Genomic DNA, 19,023 nt, shown 5'->3' on the forward strand with positions numbered 1-19,023 from the left:
ATGTGAATTATCATGGAAGTGAACCATAATTCACTTCTGTGTGTAAGTGCAGACCACTGTAATTAAGATGAGGTCGTATACCAACTGGTAGGAGAATAATAGATACCCTCCTATGAGATAAGGTGGAGATAAAATTTTAAAGCACATTATACATATTTAATTTGAAATATACTGAAGCACTTTTAAAACATCTTTGCTCCTGGCTCACTGCTCTCATAGAACAGCGACTAGTGCTTATCTCTTTGTAAAAAAGACAGAAACTTCTAGGGATTAAAGCAAAGTCGAAGAATCAAACAGCAAGAGAATATTAGAACTCAGAGTTCTCAATACTAAGAAAATGTAGTCACCGCTTTCCTGAAAAATAGGTGATAATTCCTATGATTGTACAGAATTTTAAGTGGGCTAGAACTACAACAACATACCCTCTAGTCTGGACATTGTGGAAACATGGACAACTCATTAAGATGTTTGTAAGATTGCTCTGTTACCCCCCTAAGTTCAGCTCATATCTGACTTGCATATTTATATAAGCAAGTACAATTCATTTAGATTTTACACCCAACCCAAAGTTCTCCTCCACAGGAGTAAAGACACAAATAAGAAAATCGATCCCAAACCACTTGAATAAAAAGACAAACAACCCACCTCCTGTCCACAAGTGGAATTCCCCACTCACCTTCCGGGCGCTCGACAAATAACCGCTTCAAGCTCTGGTAGGTGCCTATCTTGATGGTGCCATAGGAAGCCTGGCGCAACATCGCAGGAGCAATCCTGCCAAACCAACGGACAAAGGGACAAAAAAATTCTAAAAAACCAATTAAAATCCTCTAGAAGGCACACATAGGAGACGCAATCACGTATCTGCCTTCCACAATCAAACTACACTAAGACAGATTTCTTAAGAGTTTAAAATCCAGCAAAAATATAGGTAGAGGACTTCCCTGGTGGTCCAGCAGTAAAGAATCCGCCTTACAATCAATGCAGGGGACGTGGGTTCGATCTCTGGTCGGGCAACTAAGATCCCACAGGCTGTGGGGCAACTAAGCTCACGCACCTCAACTAGAGCCCTAGTGCCACAACCACTGAGCTCTCGCTCCTCAACTAGAGCCCGTGTGCCGCAAACTACAGAGCCCACGTGGCCTGGAGCCTGCACGCCGCAACTAGAGAGAAGCCCGTGCACCACAACGAAAGATCCAGCATGCCTCAACTAAGACCCGACGCAGCCAAAGATAAACAAAATAAATAATAAAGAGGGACTTCCCTGGTGGCGCAGTGGTTAAGAATCCGCCTGCCAATGCAAGGTACACGGGTTCGAGCCCTGGTCCGGGAAGATCCCACACGCCACGGAGCAACTAAGCCCCGTGCGCCACAACTACTGATCCTGCGCTCCAGAGCCCGCGAGCCACAACTAGTGACCCCATGTGCCACAACTACTGAAGCCCGCGTGCCTAGAGCCCGTGCTCTGCAACAAGAGAAGCCACTGCAATGAGAAGCCCACGCAACGCAATGAAGAGTAGCCCCAAGGACTTCCTTGGTGGCGCAGTGGTTAAGAATCCGCCTGCCAATGCAGGGGACACGGGTTCGAGCCCTGCTTCAGGAAGATCCCACAAGCCACGGAGCAACAAAGCCCATGCCTCACAACTACTGAGCCTGCACTCTAGAGCCCGTGGGCCACAACTACTGAAGCCCACATGCCTAGAACCCATGCTCCACAACAAGAGAAGCCACTGCAATGAGAAGCCTGCGCACCGCATGAAGAGGAGCCCCCGCTCGCCGCAAGTAGAGAAAGCACGCACGCAGCAACGAAGATCCAACGCAGCCAAAAATACATAAATAAAGTTATTTAAAAAAAAAAAGAAAAGAGGGCTTCCCTGGTGGCACAGTGGTTGAGAGTCCGCCTGCTGATGCAGGGGACACGGGTTTGTGCCCCGATCCGGGAAGATCCCACATGCCACAGAGCGGCTGGGCCCATGAGCCATGGCCGCTGAGCCTGCGCATACGGAGTCTGTGCTCCGTGGCGGGAGACGCCACAGCAGTGAGAGGCCCGCATATCGCAAAAAAAAAAAAAAAAAAAAAGAGTAGCCCCAGCTCGCTACAACTGGAGAAAGCCCGAACACAGCCAAAAATAAATAAATAAAAATTTTAAAACAAAACAAAAGTAAAAAAAAAAAAAAAAGTGGGTTCTTGGGAATTCCCTGGCAGTCCAGTGGTTAGGACTAGGTGCTTTCAATGCCAAGGGCCCAGGTTCAATCCCTGGTCGGGGAACTAAGCTCCCACAAGCCACACAGTGGAGCAAAATAAAATATATGTACATGTGTGTGTGTGTGTGTGTTCAGTTAAATGTGTGCAAGTTATTAGTTCCCTAAGTGATAGCTCAGCCCCTCATATTTATCCTCAGTGAAAATGTACATGAACACGGAGTTCTATTTGCCCATCCACATTATAATGGGAGGGCTTTCCTTTCTCAGGACAAAGCACCTGCTGAAATCTGGCCTCCGTAAGCATCCTCCAGGGTTGCTCTGGAGCTCATCTCCCACCTCCCGGGGGGCCCTGTTCCACTTACTCCCTCTCCCTCCTCCGGGACCCTCCCCACCCCAAAACCACCCTGTGGCATTCATACTCGCAGGCTCTCCTGCCACACTTCCCACCTCCTTCTCAGATTGCAATCCGGCTTCCTTCCACCCTCTTCATCAAGAGCCCCCTCACCAAAAGGGGCCCAAGGGACATCTCTGTAGCTAAATTAAATGACGCTTTTCAATCAGCATCTTACAAAGCCCCTCTGCCTTTCCAGCATTTGCTGTGGTCCACTCTCTGTCCTGCTTGCGGCCGTCTCCTCCCTGAGCTGCCGTAACTTCCCTCTCTCCAATTCCTCCTCTTTCTCTGCACATCCTACCTCTGTCCTGAGGGGCCCAGGAGTTCTGGCCTTCCTCTCTTCTCTCACAGCTCCACACACTCCCCAGATGAGCTCAGCTACTCGCGTGGCTTCAACTGTCCGAAGAGTGATGACTCCTAAACTCATGTTTCCAACACGGATCCCAAGATGCACTTCCAGCTGCTTCCCAGAGTTTTCGATTCACATGTCCTACCCCTACCACCAGAGCAAGTGTCACACACAACTAAGGATCCTCCCCCTCCAAACAATCCGCTCTCCTCTTCTGTGTCCTAGACCAGGGAGTGGCCCCTCCATCTGCACACGGGCCAGAACCAGAAAGAGACACTAGCCCGTCCCCCCCTTCCCCAGCACCCCTCACGTACGAGGTCGTACACTGTGTCGATCCTCTGCCCTCAACAGCCTGCCTTCTTTCTCTCCATCCCCAAGACAATTCCTCAGGTCAGATCCTTGTCTCTGCTTCTTATGTGTCAGCCTGCTTTCACTGTCACTGTCTCTCTTTCTCCGAATGGCAGGTGGGAATTTTTTACAACGGAAACCTGGTCATGTCAGTCCCTCTACTCAAAACCCTTCAGTGGCTTCTGTCCGCCACAGGTGTAGTAAACTCACACACTTACAGGTACCGGGCAGATGCTATGAGCGCGTGAAGTGGGCTAAGTCTAACTGCACACCTACACTATGTGAGTGCCAGAGGTTTGGTAAACCAGACAAAGCATCCTTAACACCAGTTACTATTATCATAAGTGACCCAACGTGGGCCCAGATGTTAGCTTTCTTGAGACGATCGAATGGTTTTTATGTTCAACTTCTCGCATTTAAAAGACTGGCTCAACTGAAAGACAAAAACCTTCGGGGACCCGTGGGTGGGAGGGCTGTGAGACATCAGTTTGGGATCTGGACCTGGTCCTTCAAGATCAGGTCCAGGGCCTCTTAGTCTGGGATTGATGCCCTGCCTCAACCAGAGGCTAGGACTGGGCAGACGCCACTGTAATCCCGTTTGCACATCTGCAGTCCCCACTCAACCATAGTTCCTTCAGGGCAGGGGCTGCTGCCGATTCCCATGTGTCCACCCAGATCCAGTCTCGCCCCTCTGTGCTGCTCTGGGCCGAAGCTGGCGCCACGGATGACACCACCCGGCTCCCCTGCCAGCTGATTCCAGCCAGTAGAAGATGGGAGAGAGGGAGGGGGGGAGGGAGAAGAAGTGGAGGTATTTCTTCCTCTCCCTGGGCACTAGTAAGGCATCTCTCAACAACTCCTGTTGGCTCCTTCAAGGCTCCAGCCCTAGTAGGCTCTGCTAACATCATTCCTGTCCTTGTCCCCCTGGTCCCAGGGTTGGTAACAATTTCTCACTTTGCTAGTTTCTAGGTACCGCAAAACCCTTTATTCGCTCCCTTAACCCTTAAGTAGCCCTTTCATTAATCTCCCTTCATTTAAACCACCCGAACGAATTGTTTCCTGCAGGGCCTCTGACTGACATAGGCAGGACCCCGCCTTACTCACTTTCCTAACCAGTGCCTGCAGCACACTGGTCGTTAAATGTTGGATTAAAGAAAAGCTGTTCACTGCAACTCTTACCTTTGGAAAATATCATATCATTTTCATTATAGCAAAAACCTCAGTAATTCAGAATAACCAAGGGGAAGGGCTATTAAAGCAAATGTAATTTTTGTATTATTATCTGTATTTGAATATAATGAAAACATAGTTTCACCACAATACTCGCTACATTAAAACACATATATAGAAAATAAAGTTGAAATGAAAAATGAAAAAAAAAAAAATCAACCATTGCTACTTGCTCTTGAATACACCCCAAACTTGTATTTTTTCTCTATGAAGTCTTAGTGTGACATCTGTTCATTTGAAAGCTCAACAGTGAAATATAAACACACGAAGGTCTACTTACCCTGAATACAGTGCTTTCAGGCCTTCCTCTCTGCCTATCCTCACTAACGCATGCAACATTCCTCGATACCTGATTTCTTTAAAGTTTGCATCATTCTTCTGGCCTTGAATCTGGAGCCGTGTCTTGGTTAAATCAATTGGAAAAGTACCTTAAAATTTTGAAGAAGGAAATGTTTCACTTAATAGAAAGAAATTTCACTAAACAAAAGATACACAGGGATAGATTACTGAGGAAACATTCAGACTGTAACGTAAACTAAGAAACAGAATTAAGAAATGGCAGATGCTTTGCAATCTTCCTATTAAAAAAAAAAAGAACAGATTTTTAAAAATCTTTTTAAAAATTCATAACTGTGTTTTCTGTACATTTTTATTTATGTCCCATCTTATTCTACCTAGGATTTGAGGAGGCTGCACTGCTGTCAAAAGTAAGTACATGGAATGATTTACACAAACAGGAAATCCACTTTAAAATATAAGTTACTGGGAACTCCCTGGCAGTCCAGTGGTTAGGACTCAGCACTTTCACTGCTGGGGCCCGGGTTCAACCCCTTGTTGGGGAACTTAGATCCTGCAGGCCGCGCAGTGCAGCCAAGAAATAATAATAATAATAATAAAAATAAAATGTAAGTTACTATTTTTCACACATGTGAAGGCTGATACGGGGCTCAACGTGAACGGAGATAAATGCGCTTTCTAAAGGCGTTTCTCACCTGTGTATTACAGCCTAAAAGTGACTCTGTTAATGTAGGTAAAAATGTTTAATGTAGTACCTAAGAGATAGTCCATCCAAACATATAAACCCATACACAGTAACCTTGAGTCACTGTGTCGATGAATCTACATGGGGAGCCTAAGCCAGCGGTCAGTGGTTAATGTGTCTCAGCCCCTCAGCCCTGGTCCCCACTGGCTCTTCAGGGGCAGCCTCTGTCCCAGGACAGCAGCGATTCAGCCCAGCACCTGGCACTTGGCAGCATTTCAATCAACATGTGTTTTGTTTTGGTTTTGGCCACACCACACAGCTTGTGGGATCTTAGTTCCCCAACTAGGGCTTGAACCTGGGCCCTGGGGCAGTGAAAGTGCAGAGTCCTAACCACTGACGCCAGGGAATTCCCGTCAATCAACATGTGCTGAATGAATGATCCGGGGAATAAACAAAGGAACAAACAGGATCTGATTGGAGCTGAGCTGATGAGGAAGTCACCAGCAGGACATGAACAACAGGCATGATCAGAACATGATGGCACGATGAAAGTCACTCGCCTCCGGCTCAGGAAGGCTCTGGGGCTCCCTAAACCTTTTTTTTCCCCTAAACCTCTTTTAAAGCCAAATGTGTTAACAGTGATGAAGCGGGGAAAAGGACAAAGAGAACAGGGTCAGATGTCATCCAACAATGATTCATGAAACTTCCGTTTGAGCAATAGGTCCAACTGTCTCCCCACTGAACTTTCAACCCTAAACTGCTAATAAGCAGCCAAAGTCACTAGTTTGTCTTAAAAGTATCCCAAAGGAAGAAAGAAATTTTGAATGCTGAGATTAAGTGTTTCATAATCTCACATTCTGTGCCTGAACTACACTCACACCATAAGTCTTATGACAGCCAATGATCACACCCGTAAGTTTCAGCCTCGTCACGTGCAGCAGGCAGCTGACCGGCCTCCGCCCTGGGCTCCTTACCGCACTCCGCTGTGATGGAGGCCAGGCCTCCGTACACGAAGGGCTTCCAGTTGAGGGCTGACATGCTCACCGCTGTCCCTTCTCCTTTGTTCACAGACGCATAGCCTCCAACAGGGTTTTTCCTGGACACAAAAGTAAGGTGTTTCAACACTGTAACTTCTCACACAGGCAGTCTCTTCTTTAAGCTTGTGTTTCAATTGGAGTGAGCACTACCAGATGCTACCCCTGAACGCTGTCCCCACCCACACATGCACAATTCCCAAGATGATCCTCACCTTATAAAGGAAAGCGCCCCTAGTTCCTAACCCCCAAATCACTTGATCAGTTGCCTTAATTCTAACCCAGGCCTTAAATAAGCCTATATCTTGATATCTTGATACGTGTGTGATTAGTGGAGTACAATGGAGGTGATTTTCTGGGTAGTCCATGTTATCTTAAATCTGCTCTTCACTTAATAAATATTTGTTATTTGCTTGCCACTGTCTTAGTGACTGTCCCTCCCAGGAGATACTGGAGTCTTTCAGATACACAGAAGCAGAAAAATGTTGCAACCCAGTGTCACAAGCTAAAATGATAATTACTTTAAATGACCAAAATGTACCTCTAGTTTATAAACGTTAGCTCTCTTCTCTTACTCACGTTACGTTACTAGCTGTGAGGTGGCTTGGGATGAAGGAACGAGGCAGACTATGGGGTCAGAGCCTCACCACCTCCTTCCTAGTAAAGTTCCTGTTGGCCTCTAGGTTTTTAAATTCTCCATTATCATCATCATCCTAATTGAAGCAGCCAATACAACCAATTAGGGGTAGAGTCCACACCTTTACTCATGCCTACTGTGGAAATTAAATAGAAAAAAGACACTCACGGGAGGTGGAGTCAAGATAGCGGTGTGAGAAGACGCAGAATTAGCGTCTCCCCACAACTAGTGCGCCTGCCGGGCACTGGTGGGAGACTCTGACTCTCAAGGAGACGGGAGGAACCCCAAAGTGAACCAGCAGGACGTAGGGGGACGTAGGGGGGAGGAGGAGCGGAGGCCAGACAGGATTGGTGCCCCTGAGGCCAGATCAGAACAGGCAGGCGGGAGGGACTCTCCTGGAGTAGTGGGAGAGGAGTGGAGGGCGACTGCCCCGCCCACTCAGGCCCCGGGAGCCTGCTGAGCTCCCAGGCCAGTACCCCCCACTCCAAACCCCATCCAGGCCACGTGGGTCCGGGGGGCATAGGAGGGAGGCTGGGGAGATCAGGAGAGGCAGGCTGAAAGAGCCATGCAAGAGAAGCGAGAGGAGTGGAGGGCGCTTGCCCCGGCCACTCAGGCCCGGGGAGCCTGCGGGGCTCCCAGGTGAGGTCCCCTGCCCTCTGAGACCAGGGGTGGGGGGCACACCTAGGCCCCTTCTGTTGCCCACAGCACCCCCTTTTCCAGCCCTGTGGTTCCTGAGGATTGGCCCCGCCCACCACCCAAACCTCGCCCTTGCTTAGGCCCCGCCTCCACAGCCAAGGACATCCCCCACACTTGCTTTTTTTCTTTTCCCTCCTCCTCTTTATTTTATTTTATTTTATTTTGCGGTACGCGGGCCTCTCACTGTTGTGGCCTCCCCCGTTGCGAAGCACAGGCTCCGGACGCACAGGCTCAGCAGCCATGGCCCACGGGCCCAGCTCTCCGCAGCATGTGGGATCCTCCCGGACCGGGGCACGAACCCGTGTCCCCTGCATCGGCAGGGGGACTCTCAACCACTGCGCCACCAGGAAAGCCCCTCTTTATTTATTATTGTGGTAAAGATGCATCTTCCGGTTGCTGACTCATCTATATTTTTATGTTTATGTTCTTCCTGACATATCTGTTAGTTTCCTAGTCTCATTTTATTTTTTACTTTTTTTGTTGTTGTTGCCACCCCAGGCGGCTTGCGGGACCCTGGTTCACGAGCCCAGAGTTGGGCCGAAGCTCCTGCGGTGGGAGGTCCAAGTCTGAACCACTGGACTAACAGAGAACCTCATACCCCAGGGAATATTCATCGGCGTGAGGTCTCACGGAGTTCCTCATCTCAGCACCAAGACCCAGCTCTACCCAATAGCCTACAAACCCTGGTGTTGGAAGCCTCAGGCCAAACAACCAGTTAAGACAGGAACACAATCCCACTCATTAAAAAAAGAAGAAAAAAGAGCAAAAAAATATATCACAGATGAAGGAGCAAGGTAAAAACCTACAAGACCAAATAAATGAAGAGGAAATAGGCAATCTACTTGAAAAAGAATTCAGAGTAATGATAGTAAAGATGATCCAGAATCTCAAAAATAGAATGGAGGCACAGATGAGAAAATACAAGAAATGTTTAACAAAGATCTAGAAGAACTAAAGAACAAACAAACAGAGATGAACAACACAATAACTTAAGTGAAAAATACACTAGAAGGAATCAATAACAGAATAACTGAGGCAGAAGGAATAAGTGAGCTGGAAGACAAAACAGTGGAAATAACTGTCAAGGAGCAGAATAAAGAAAATAGGATGAAAAGAACTGAAGACAATCTCAGAGATCTCTGGGACGACACTAAGCACACCAACATTCTAATACAGGAGTGCTAGAAGAAGAAGAGAAAAAGAAAGGATCTGAGCAAATATTTGAAGAGATTATAGTCGAAAACTTCCCTAACATGGGAAAGGAAATAGTCACCCAAGCCCAGGAAGCACAGAGAGTCCCATACAGGATAAACCCTAGGAAAAACACACCAAGACACATATTAATCAAACTAACAAAAATTAAATTCAAAGAAAAAACATTAAAAGCAACAAGGGAAAAACAAAAAATAACATACAAAGGAATCCCCTTAAGGTTATCAGCAGATTTTTCAGAGGAAACTCTGCAGGCCAGAAGGGAGTGGCAGGATATACTTAAAGTGATGAAAGAGAAAAACCTACAACCAAGATTACTCTACCCATCAAGAATCTCATTCAGATTCAATAGAGAGGTCAAAAGCTTTTCAGACAAGCAAAAGCTAAGAGAATTCAGCACCACCAAAGCAGCTTTACAACAAATGCTAAAGAAACTTCTCTAAGCAGGAAACATAAGAGAAAAAGACCCACAAAAACAAACCCAAAACAATTAAGAAAATGGTAATTGGAACAAACATATCGATAATAACCTTGAATGTAAATGGATTAAATGTCCCAAAAGACACAGACTGACTGCATGGATACAAAAACAAGACCCGGAAAATTTAAGAAAACTGAAATCGTATCAAGCATCTTTTCTGACCACAACGCTATGAGACTGGAAATCAATTACAGGAAAAAAAACTGTAAAAACCACAAATACGTGGAGGCTAAACAGTGTGCTACTAAATAACTGAGAGATCAGTGAAGAAATCAAAGAAATAAAAAAATACAAAGAAACAAGTGACAGGGCTTCCCTGGTGGCACAGTGGTTGAGAGTCCACCTGCCAATGAAGGGGACACAGATTCATGCCCCGGTCCGGGAAGATCCCACATGCTGCGGAGCCGCTAGGCCCGTAAGCCATGGCCGCTGAGCCTGTGCGTCCGGAGCCCGTGCTCTGCAACGGGAGAGGCCACAACAGTGAGAGGCCCACGCACCACACACACACACAAAAAACCTAACCCTACACTTAAAACAACTAGAGAAAGAAGAACAAAGAAAACCCAAAGTCAGTAAAAGGAAAGAAATCATAAAGATCAGAGCAGAAATAAATGAAACAGAAACGAAGAAAACAAAAGCAAAGATCAATTAAAACTAAAAGCTGCTTCTTTGAGAAGATAAACAAAGTTGATAAACCCTTAGCCAGACTCATCAAGAAAAAAAGGGAGAGGACAAAAATCAAAAAAATTAGAAATGAAAAAGGAGAAATCACAGCTGGCACTACAGAAATACAAAGGATTATAAGAGACTACTGCAAACAACTATATGTCAATAAAATGGACAACCACGAAGAAATGGACAAATTCTTGGAAAGGTACAATTTTCTAGGACTGAACCAGGAAGAATTAGAAAATATAAACAGACCTATCACAAGTAATGAAATTGAAACCATAATTAAAAATCTTCCAACAAACAAAAGTCCAGGACCAGATAGCTTCACAGGTGAATTCTATCAAACATTTAGAGAAGAGCTAACACTGATCCTTCTCAAAGTCCTCCAAAAATTGCAGAGGGAGAAACACTCCCAAATTCATTCTACAAAGCCACCATCACCCTGATACCAAAACCAGAAAAAGATATCACAAAAAAAGAAAATTACAGACCAATATCACTGATGAACATAGATGCAAAAATCCTCAACAAAATACGAGCAAACAGATTCCAACAGCACACTGAAAGGATCATACACCATGATCAAGTGGGATTTATCCCAGGGATGCAAGGATTCTTCAATATATGCAAATCAATGTGATACACCACATTAACAAATTAAGGAATAAAAACATATGATCTCAATAGATGCAGAAAAAGCTTCTGACAAAATTCAACACACATTTATGATAAAAACTCTGAAGAAAATGGGCACAGGGAGAACCTACCTCAACATAATAAAGGCCACATATGACACATCCACAGCAAGCATCATACTCAATGGTGAAAAACGGAAAGCATTTCCACTAAGATCAGGAACAAGACAAGGATGTCCACTCTCACCACCATTATTCAACACAGTTTTGGAAGTCCTAGCCACGGCAATCAAAGAAGAAAAAGAAATAAAAGGAATACAAATTGGAAAAGAAGTAAAACTGTCACTGTTTACTGATGACATGATACTATACATAGAAAATCCTAAAGGTGCTACCAGAAAACTACTAGAACTAATCAATGAATTTGGTAAGGTTGCAGGAAACAAAATTAATGCACAGAAATCTCTGGCATTCCTATACACCAACAGCAAAAAATCAGGAAGAGAAATTAAGGAAACACCCCCATTTACCACTGCAACAAAAAGAATAAACCTAGGAATAAACCTGTCTAAGGAGGCGAAAGAGTTGTACTCAGAAAACTATAAAACACTGATGAAAGAAATCAAAGATGACACAAACAGATGGAGAAATATACCATGTTCTTGGACTGGAAGAATCAATATTATGAAAGTGACTATACTACCCAAAGCAATCTACAGATTCACTGCAATCCCTATCAAACTACCAATGGCATTCTTCACAGAATTAGAACAAAAAATTTTACAATTCATATGGAAACACAAAAGTCCCCGAATAGCCAAAGCAATCTTGAGAAAGAAAAACGGAGTTGGAGGAATCAGTCTCCCCAACTTCAAACTATACCACAAAGCTATAGTAATCAAGACAATATGGTACTGGCACAAAAACAGAAATATAGATCAATGGTACAAGATAGAATGCCCAGAGATAAACCCATGCACATATGGGCACCTAATTTACAACAAAGGAGGCAAGAACATACAATGGAGAAAAGACAGCCTCTTCAATAAGTGGTGCTGGGAAAACTGGACAGCTACATGTAAAAGAATGAAATTAGAACACTACCTAACACCATACACAAAAATAAACTCCAAATGGATTAAAGACTTAAATGTAAGACCAGACACTATAAAACTCTTAAGAGTAAAACATAGGAAAAACACTCTTTGACATAAACCACAGCAAGATCTTTTCTGACCCACCTCCTAGAGTAATGGAAATAAAAACAAAAATAAACAAATAGGACTTAGTTAAACTTAAAAGCTTTTGCACAGCAAAGGAAACCATAAACAAGACAAAAAGACAACTCTCAGAATGGGAGAAAATATTTGCAAATGAAAACAACAAAGGATTAATCTCCAAAATATATAAACAGCTCATAGAGCTCAATATCGAAAAAACAAACAATCCAGTTAAAAAATGGGCGGAAGACATAAATAGACATTTCACCAAGGAAGGCATACAGATGGCCAAGAGGCACATGAAAAGATGCTCAACATCACTAATTATTAAAGAAATGCAAGTCAAAACTACAATGAGGTATCACCTCACACCAGTCAGAATGGCCATTATCAAAAAATCTATAGAAACAATAAATGCTGGAAAGAGTGTGGTGAAAAGGGAACCCTCCTGCACTGTTGGTGGGAATGTAAATTGATACAGCCACTATGGAAAACAGTGCAGAGGTTCCTTAAAAAACTAAAAATAGAACTACCATATGACCCAGCAATCTCACCACTGGGCATATACCTGAGAAAACCATAATTCAGAAAGAGTCATGCACCCTAATGTTCACTGCAGCACTATTTACAACAGCCAGGACGTGGAACAAACCTAAATGTCCATCGACAGATGAATGGGTAAGGAAGATGTGGCACGTATATACAATGGAATGTTACTCAGCCATAAAAAGAAACGAAATTGAGTTATTTGTAGTGAGGTGGATGGACCTAGAGTCTGTCATACAGAGTGAAGTAAGTCAGAAAGAGAAAAACAAATACCATATGCTGACATATAATATGGAATCTAAAAAAAAAAAAAATGGTACTGATGACCTAGTTGCAGGGCAGGAATAAAGAGGTAGACATAGAGAATGGACTTGAGGACAAGGGGTGGGAGGGCGAAGCTAGGGCGAACTGAGAGTAGCATCGACATATACACAGTACGGAATGTAAAATAGTTGGCTGGTGGGAAGCAGCAGCATAGCACAGGGAGATGGGCTCAGTGCTCTGCGAGGACCTAGAGGGGTGGGATAGGAAGGGTGGGAGGAAGGCTCAAGAGGGAAGGGATATGGGGACATGTGTATACATATGGCTGATAGGCTTTGTTGTCCAAGAGAAACTAACACAGTATTGTGAAGCAATTATACTCCAATAAAGATCTATTAAAAAAAAAGACACAAATGTTGCCTTCCATCCTCCTTTCCTTGTATAGGTCCTCACTCACTGTGACATATATGCACGCACCTGCCACAGCCAGGCTCCCCACATTCATTACGTGTTCTGCAGTTTTATGCGATTTTCGTCGGCAAATCTGGCCTTGCACCAATTAACAGGAGACACATGGAAATTAGGACACTTCTCTGTATATACTATCAACCCTAATTCTTGTCAGTTTAAAATAAAATCCTCGGGCCTCCCTGGTGGCGCAGTGGTTGAGAGTCCGCCTGCCGATGCAGGGGACACGGGTTCGTGCCCCGGTCCGGGAGGATCCCATATGCCGCGGAGCGGCTGGGCCTGTGAGCCATGGCCGCTGGGCCTGCGCGTCCGGAGCCTGTGCTCCGCGGCGGGAGGGGCCGCAGCAGTGAGAGGCCCGCGTACCACAAAAAAATAAAATAAAATAAAATCCTAATTTACTATAGTCATTGGCAAGCAATATGCCCAATGTTTTTTCTTTGTTTGTTTTTTTGTTTGTTTTTTTTGCGGTACGCGGGCCTCTCACTACCGTGACCCCTCCCGCCGCGGAGCACAGGCTCCGGACGCGCAGGCCCAGTGGCCACAGCCCACGGGCCCAGCCGCCCCGCGGCATGTGGGATCCTCCTGGACCGGGGCACGAACCCGCGTCCCCTCGCATCGGCAGGCGGACTCCCAACCACCGCACCACCCGGGAAGCCCTGCCCAATGTCTCTACTTCACACGTTTGGGAGTGTTCCCAAGTCTGTATTTCCCAGGAGACCTACCACAAATCACTACTGCCAAGAACATCACTTCTCAAGATGGCCAAGGGGCTTCCTTACACCAAGAGAAAACAAAGGAACTCAAAAAGGACCCTAACAGGGCCTCCCTGGTGGCGCAGTGGTTGAGAGTCCGCCTGCCGATGCAGGGGATACGGGTTCGTGCCCCGGTCTGGGAGGATCCCATATGCCGCGGAGCGGCTGGGCCCGTGAGCCATGGCCGCTGGGCCTGCGCATCCGGAGCCTGTGCTCCGCAACGGGGGAGGCCACAACAGTGAGAGGCCCGCATACCGCAAAAAAAAAAAAAAAAAAAAAAAAAAAAAAAAAGGACCCTAACAGACATACAGATATCTGTTCCTCATCTACAGACATTAACCAAATTCAGAGTGGTTACAGAAGACTAAGGTAGAAGGCTCCCTGAGCATGGAACTGAAAAAATCATCATGTTTTATGTATTTCAGTACCAAGGAACAAGTCCTGCTCCCCAAAACTCATCTCACTATTAGCCTTGAAAAAGTTTAATATCTGTACTTAATTCTTAGCCTTACTAAATTCATAACTAAGGTAAGGATTAACACTATAAGTTACAGACTATAAAACACATTAATAATAAATCCAATAATTCATTACTGCCCTCAACCCATTCTTGGGTTTTGCCGAGTCCAAGTTAAAAAGCAAAACAATAACTACATAATGGTGGCGTCTGGAAGCACTGTCACTTGCCGTTACAAAAGTGTTCCACGTAAGTGATTTCAGTGGATCCCCCCACAAGTTTGGGATAGGACAGAAAAAGAGACAAGGAAACCCAGTTTCAGGAAGGCAACTTGTCCAAGGCCACGTGGCTGATGGGGAAGAAGTGGACCTCCAACCCCCCAATGCTTTGATCCCAAGTTTAGTGTTCTTTCTGCTACCCACCTGAGGCTGCACATGATCCAAAAGGAGTGATCGCATTTGAATTGAGAAAATATTACCAAGCACCTTGGAAAAGGTACTACTGATAAGATGTACCTTAGAAACAATGAACATGTGCTTTGAGAGAGAAGCCTTAAAAGAAAAATATATATTCAGAAGGTAGTCAATCTAAACAGTTATAATTAATTTTTCCAATACACAGTATACAAAGATAGTATTCGTATTTTTTCCCAAAGTTTCTTACTGAGGTGAAATTCACGTACTACAAAATAAACCAGGGAAGTCCCTGACGGTCCAGTGGTTAGGACTGGGCGCTTTCACTCACCGGGCCAGGGTTCAATCCCTGGTCCCCTGGTCGAGGAACTAAGATCCCACAAGCCACGCGGTACAGCCAAAAACAAACAAACAAACAAAAACAAAATAAACCATTTTAGCAAATAATTCAGTGGCACTTAGTACATTCCAATTTTGTACAACCGCCATCTCTAGCCCCAAAATACTCCATCACCCCAAAAGGAAACCATTAAGCAGTTCCTCTCCATTCCCCCCCCCCCACGGCCTCTATGATTCTTATTTTCTTGGCTGTGATACTATACATGCATCAAGCATCTGTGTGGAACACAGGACTCCTTATTAGTAGTTCCTAACCTGGCTGAGGAGCTTCTTAAAAGTACACACACAGGGCCCCAGCCACTGAAGGAGGGAAATCCCAAGCATCAATGAGTCAAATAAATGATGGCCTTGGAATACATATCACTTAAAATTAGGTAGTTGATTAGGTAGTGTTGACATTATAGCCGGTTCTTCTTTGCATTCATCTTATTTAGTAGAGATTTTTCCTGCAGTGTATACATAAATGTATATGTACAAAATAGACACACACACACAAGATATTCTCTAAAATGTCAGCAAAAACGTTATTCAGAATGGGATTATAACTTCTGATCTCTAATTAGAAACAAAACATTTTTTAAAAACTATGTCGTCGGGGAGCCTCCCTGGTGGGGCAGTGGTTAAGAATCCGCCTGCCAGTGCAGGGGACACGGGTTTGAGCCCTTATCCGGGAAGATCTCACATGCCGCAGAGCGACTAAGCCCGTGCACCACAACTACTGAGCCTGCGCTCTACAGCCCGCGTGCCACAACTACTGGGCCCGTGAGCCTAGAGCCTGCGCTCCGCAACAAGAGAAGCCACCGCAATGAGAAGCCCGCACACCGCAACGAAGACCCAACGCAGCGAAAAATAAATTTATTAAAAAAAAAAAAACTATACTGTCATATGACTTCATGCCATCTCGCCCATTAACTTTCTGATTTCCTGCCAATACTTTTGCCAGTTTAAGTTTAATGAGATTTGGCTACTTTTTCTTCTGTTGGTTTTGATATTAAATTTTTAGTTAGTTATAATATTAAAACCCAGAGGTTCTGGGTTATACTCATATGCAACTACTCAAGTAGAGCTCGATCTTGTTGTGGAATTGCCTCCCAGGGTTTTGAATCACATGGGATGAAGCACACACCCGTTAGTTCCTGTTCAGATATTACCCCACAATAACTTATCTTCCACAAACAAGGGTCCCCGCTCCAGTATCCCTGGTTAAACTATAAGAAAGTACAGTCTATTCACTACAATGTTTAAAAGTTAACTAAGACGAGGGGGTAAATTAACTTGGGGGCTCTTCTCTTTTCCTTTCCCAAAGCTAGGACTAGCTTCCTGAGCAGTTAAGACTACTGTGCCTTCCCAGGTTACTGTCTGCAGAGTCAAATAAAGAATAATTTGGTTTAAATAACAACCAGAGAGTATCAGTAATTGGTCAAACATCTAAATAAGAAAAGGTTCTGGTTAACAGACCGTATGTCCAGTAAGCTGTACTGGCCAGGGCAAGCGGTGAAGGGCTTCAGTTATCTTGGGCTGAAGTCTCTGTTCAGTAAATGAAACCATTTCTTTGTTTTTGAGCTCTCTTTGAGGGGCTCTCCTCACACACATTCCTTAACTTGCTAGCTCAATTTTGGGGAAAAATCCCAACTCTACTCAAGTGTCAAGACTAACAGGCCAACACAGTCAGGGAGATTGATGTGTCCCTTAGCGATCACTAGTGTCTGAGCAGCAGCTCAGCCTGAGACTCAGGGAAGGAAGAGCTTACAACCTGCAAAAGTTCCAGCGTCCGGCACGGAAGTGGCTATTGATCACTTGCCACTTTGTTCTCCTCTTGGGGCCCTACCTTCTAGCCAAACTAAAACCCAGAGACCACTTCTCTGTGCTGCACTGTGAACACAATACTGTCATTATTAATACTTGACATGTCAGGCACTGCTATATGTCTTCCACATAAAGGATTTTATTTAACCTTCACAACCCTAATGAAATAGGTATCATTATCTCATTTCACAATTGAGGAAAGACAGCCTGAGAGAGGGAAAGTGACTGTGACTAGTCACACAGCTATGAAGTACTCAAACTGAGCTCTCCCTGAGGGAAAGCTGATCCTTCCTCTATGTACCTACAAAGCCAAACGCTATTTATCAAAGGCTGTTAAAAAATACTGGCGCAAATAATAAGAATACAATAAAGAGCGGTGGGTGGGAGGGTAGGAAATCGACATATTCAAAATACAGGTAGGGTTTTCCTGAGCGAGATGTACAAAAATTTTTATCTATCTAACAACCAAAAAAAAGTGTTTTCTGAGCAGAAGTGTCTATACAAATTAAGAACTACAAAGGATTCTCCCTACACTTAAGATATATGCTAAAGTTACATTCCTCTCTACTACATTTTCTGTAACAACATTTATTTTCTCCTTACATCATCTATACAGCTACAAAGAGAGGGAATTAAAAACAGTAATTGCTGCTGGAACTTCCGAAAGCTTTCCAAGTCTCTCTTATATAATTAATTCTGGCTAAGTTCTTTCACTTTTACTGTGCTCCCTTTTCAGTCCCCAATCTTAAACTCCAATCCAGTCTCTAAACTTCTGTGCGCTCATAAATCTTTGTTCCTTGCAGGGCTGCCTTTCATGGCTTTTTCCTATTTCTCATTCTTCTTAAAGGTACGGGGCGAAAAATAAGCTCATCAGACTAATGACACGTGGGATTTGAAGGGAATCTTAGAAATTTATCTTATTTCACGTGAATTAACTGAGTCCATGGTCACAAAGCTTGGCTGCAGCAAAGTCAAGAACAGAATTCATGCCTTTCAACTTTCCTCGCCAGAGGAGGAGGCCGAATCTCGACTCTTGCAGGGCAGTTCGACGTTTTGCTATTCCTGCGCAGGAACAATGCCATTTCAACTGTTTTACACGAAATTACTCACACCTAGAATTACGCTAAAATCCAGAGCTGCATTAACTTTCCGAGCAGATGAATTCAACCGGTCCTTGCCAACGTGAGCCAGCCTGGTGTGTTCCCGGAGCAATTCAAAGTACAGAAAGCCTTTTCCCATAGCAGGCAGCTCACGGGCGCCCGGGCTGCACGCTCTTGAATGAACCGCAGGTGTGAGGGATGCAGAGGCAGGAGAAACGCACCTCGGCGGCAAGGGCACACACGCCGAGATGCCAGACGGGCCTCACGCCTGATCTCGGTGACGCTGGAAGAGAAATCACCCCCTACGCCACCGAGTGATGAGGGCCGGGAGCCGGCTCTGATGCAGCAGAACCGGCCCGGCCGCAGGGAGCTGCAGCCCGAGGAGCGGGGCCCACCCCGGAACCTCGCGCCCCACCGAGCCAGGCCCCGCAAGCGAACCGGAGAGCAGAGGTGGCCCCTGGGTAGGGCCGCCGGCGCCGGGGCTCTCCGGGACCGCGGCCGACCAGAGGGGCAGCGCCGCCGCGTTGGGGCCGGGAGTTCCGCGCCAGTGGTTCTGGATGCCGCGGGGCAATGGAGGGCGGGCCGGAGGAGGGGCGACCCGGAGCAGGCGCGGAGAGGCCAGCGCGGCCCCAGCCGGGAAGTCAGACACTTACCGGGTGGCGGTGGCCCTGCACCTCCTACTCCCCAAGCACAGCAACTGCCGGCTCCGGCGGCCGCACGGGAACTGGAGGAAAGG

The 19,023-nt window shown here is 45.5% G+C and overlaps 1 protein-coding gene across 3 annotated transcripts in view; it reads right to left on the reverse strand.

Annotated features, from left to right (window-relative positions):
* Window positions 1-19,023, reverse strand: part of SLC25A30 (solute carrier family 25 member 30) — a 28,439-nt gene extending 9,416 nt beyond the window's left edge. Inside the window, exons 1-4 of one of the 3 annotated variants that reach the window (XM_082602495.1) lie at window positions 18,941-19,023; window positions 6,473-6,594; window positions 4,797-4,944; window positions 677-771 (exon numbers count right to left, since the gene is read on the reverse strand). In XM_082602495.1, the coding sequence (XP_082458621.1) occupies window positions 677-771; window positions 4,797-4,944; window positions 6,473-6,536 (307 nt within the window). In that variant the 5' untranslated portion in view covers window positions 6,537-6,594; window positions 18,941-19,023. Of the gene's footprint in view, window positions 1-676; window positions 772-4,796; window positions 4,945-6,472; window positions 7,849-18,940 lie in introns of those variants that run through there. The other 2 variants (XM_082602496.1, XM_082602497.1) reach the window with 2 other exon arrangements.

The sequence above is a fragment of the Mesoplodon mirus genome (genome assembly GCF_964341445.2).
Source record: "Mesoplodon mirus genome assembly, chromosome: 17".
Lineage (NCBI taxonomy): Eukaryota > Metazoa > Chordata > Mammalia > Artiodactyla > Ziphiidae > Mesoplodon > Mesoplodon mirus.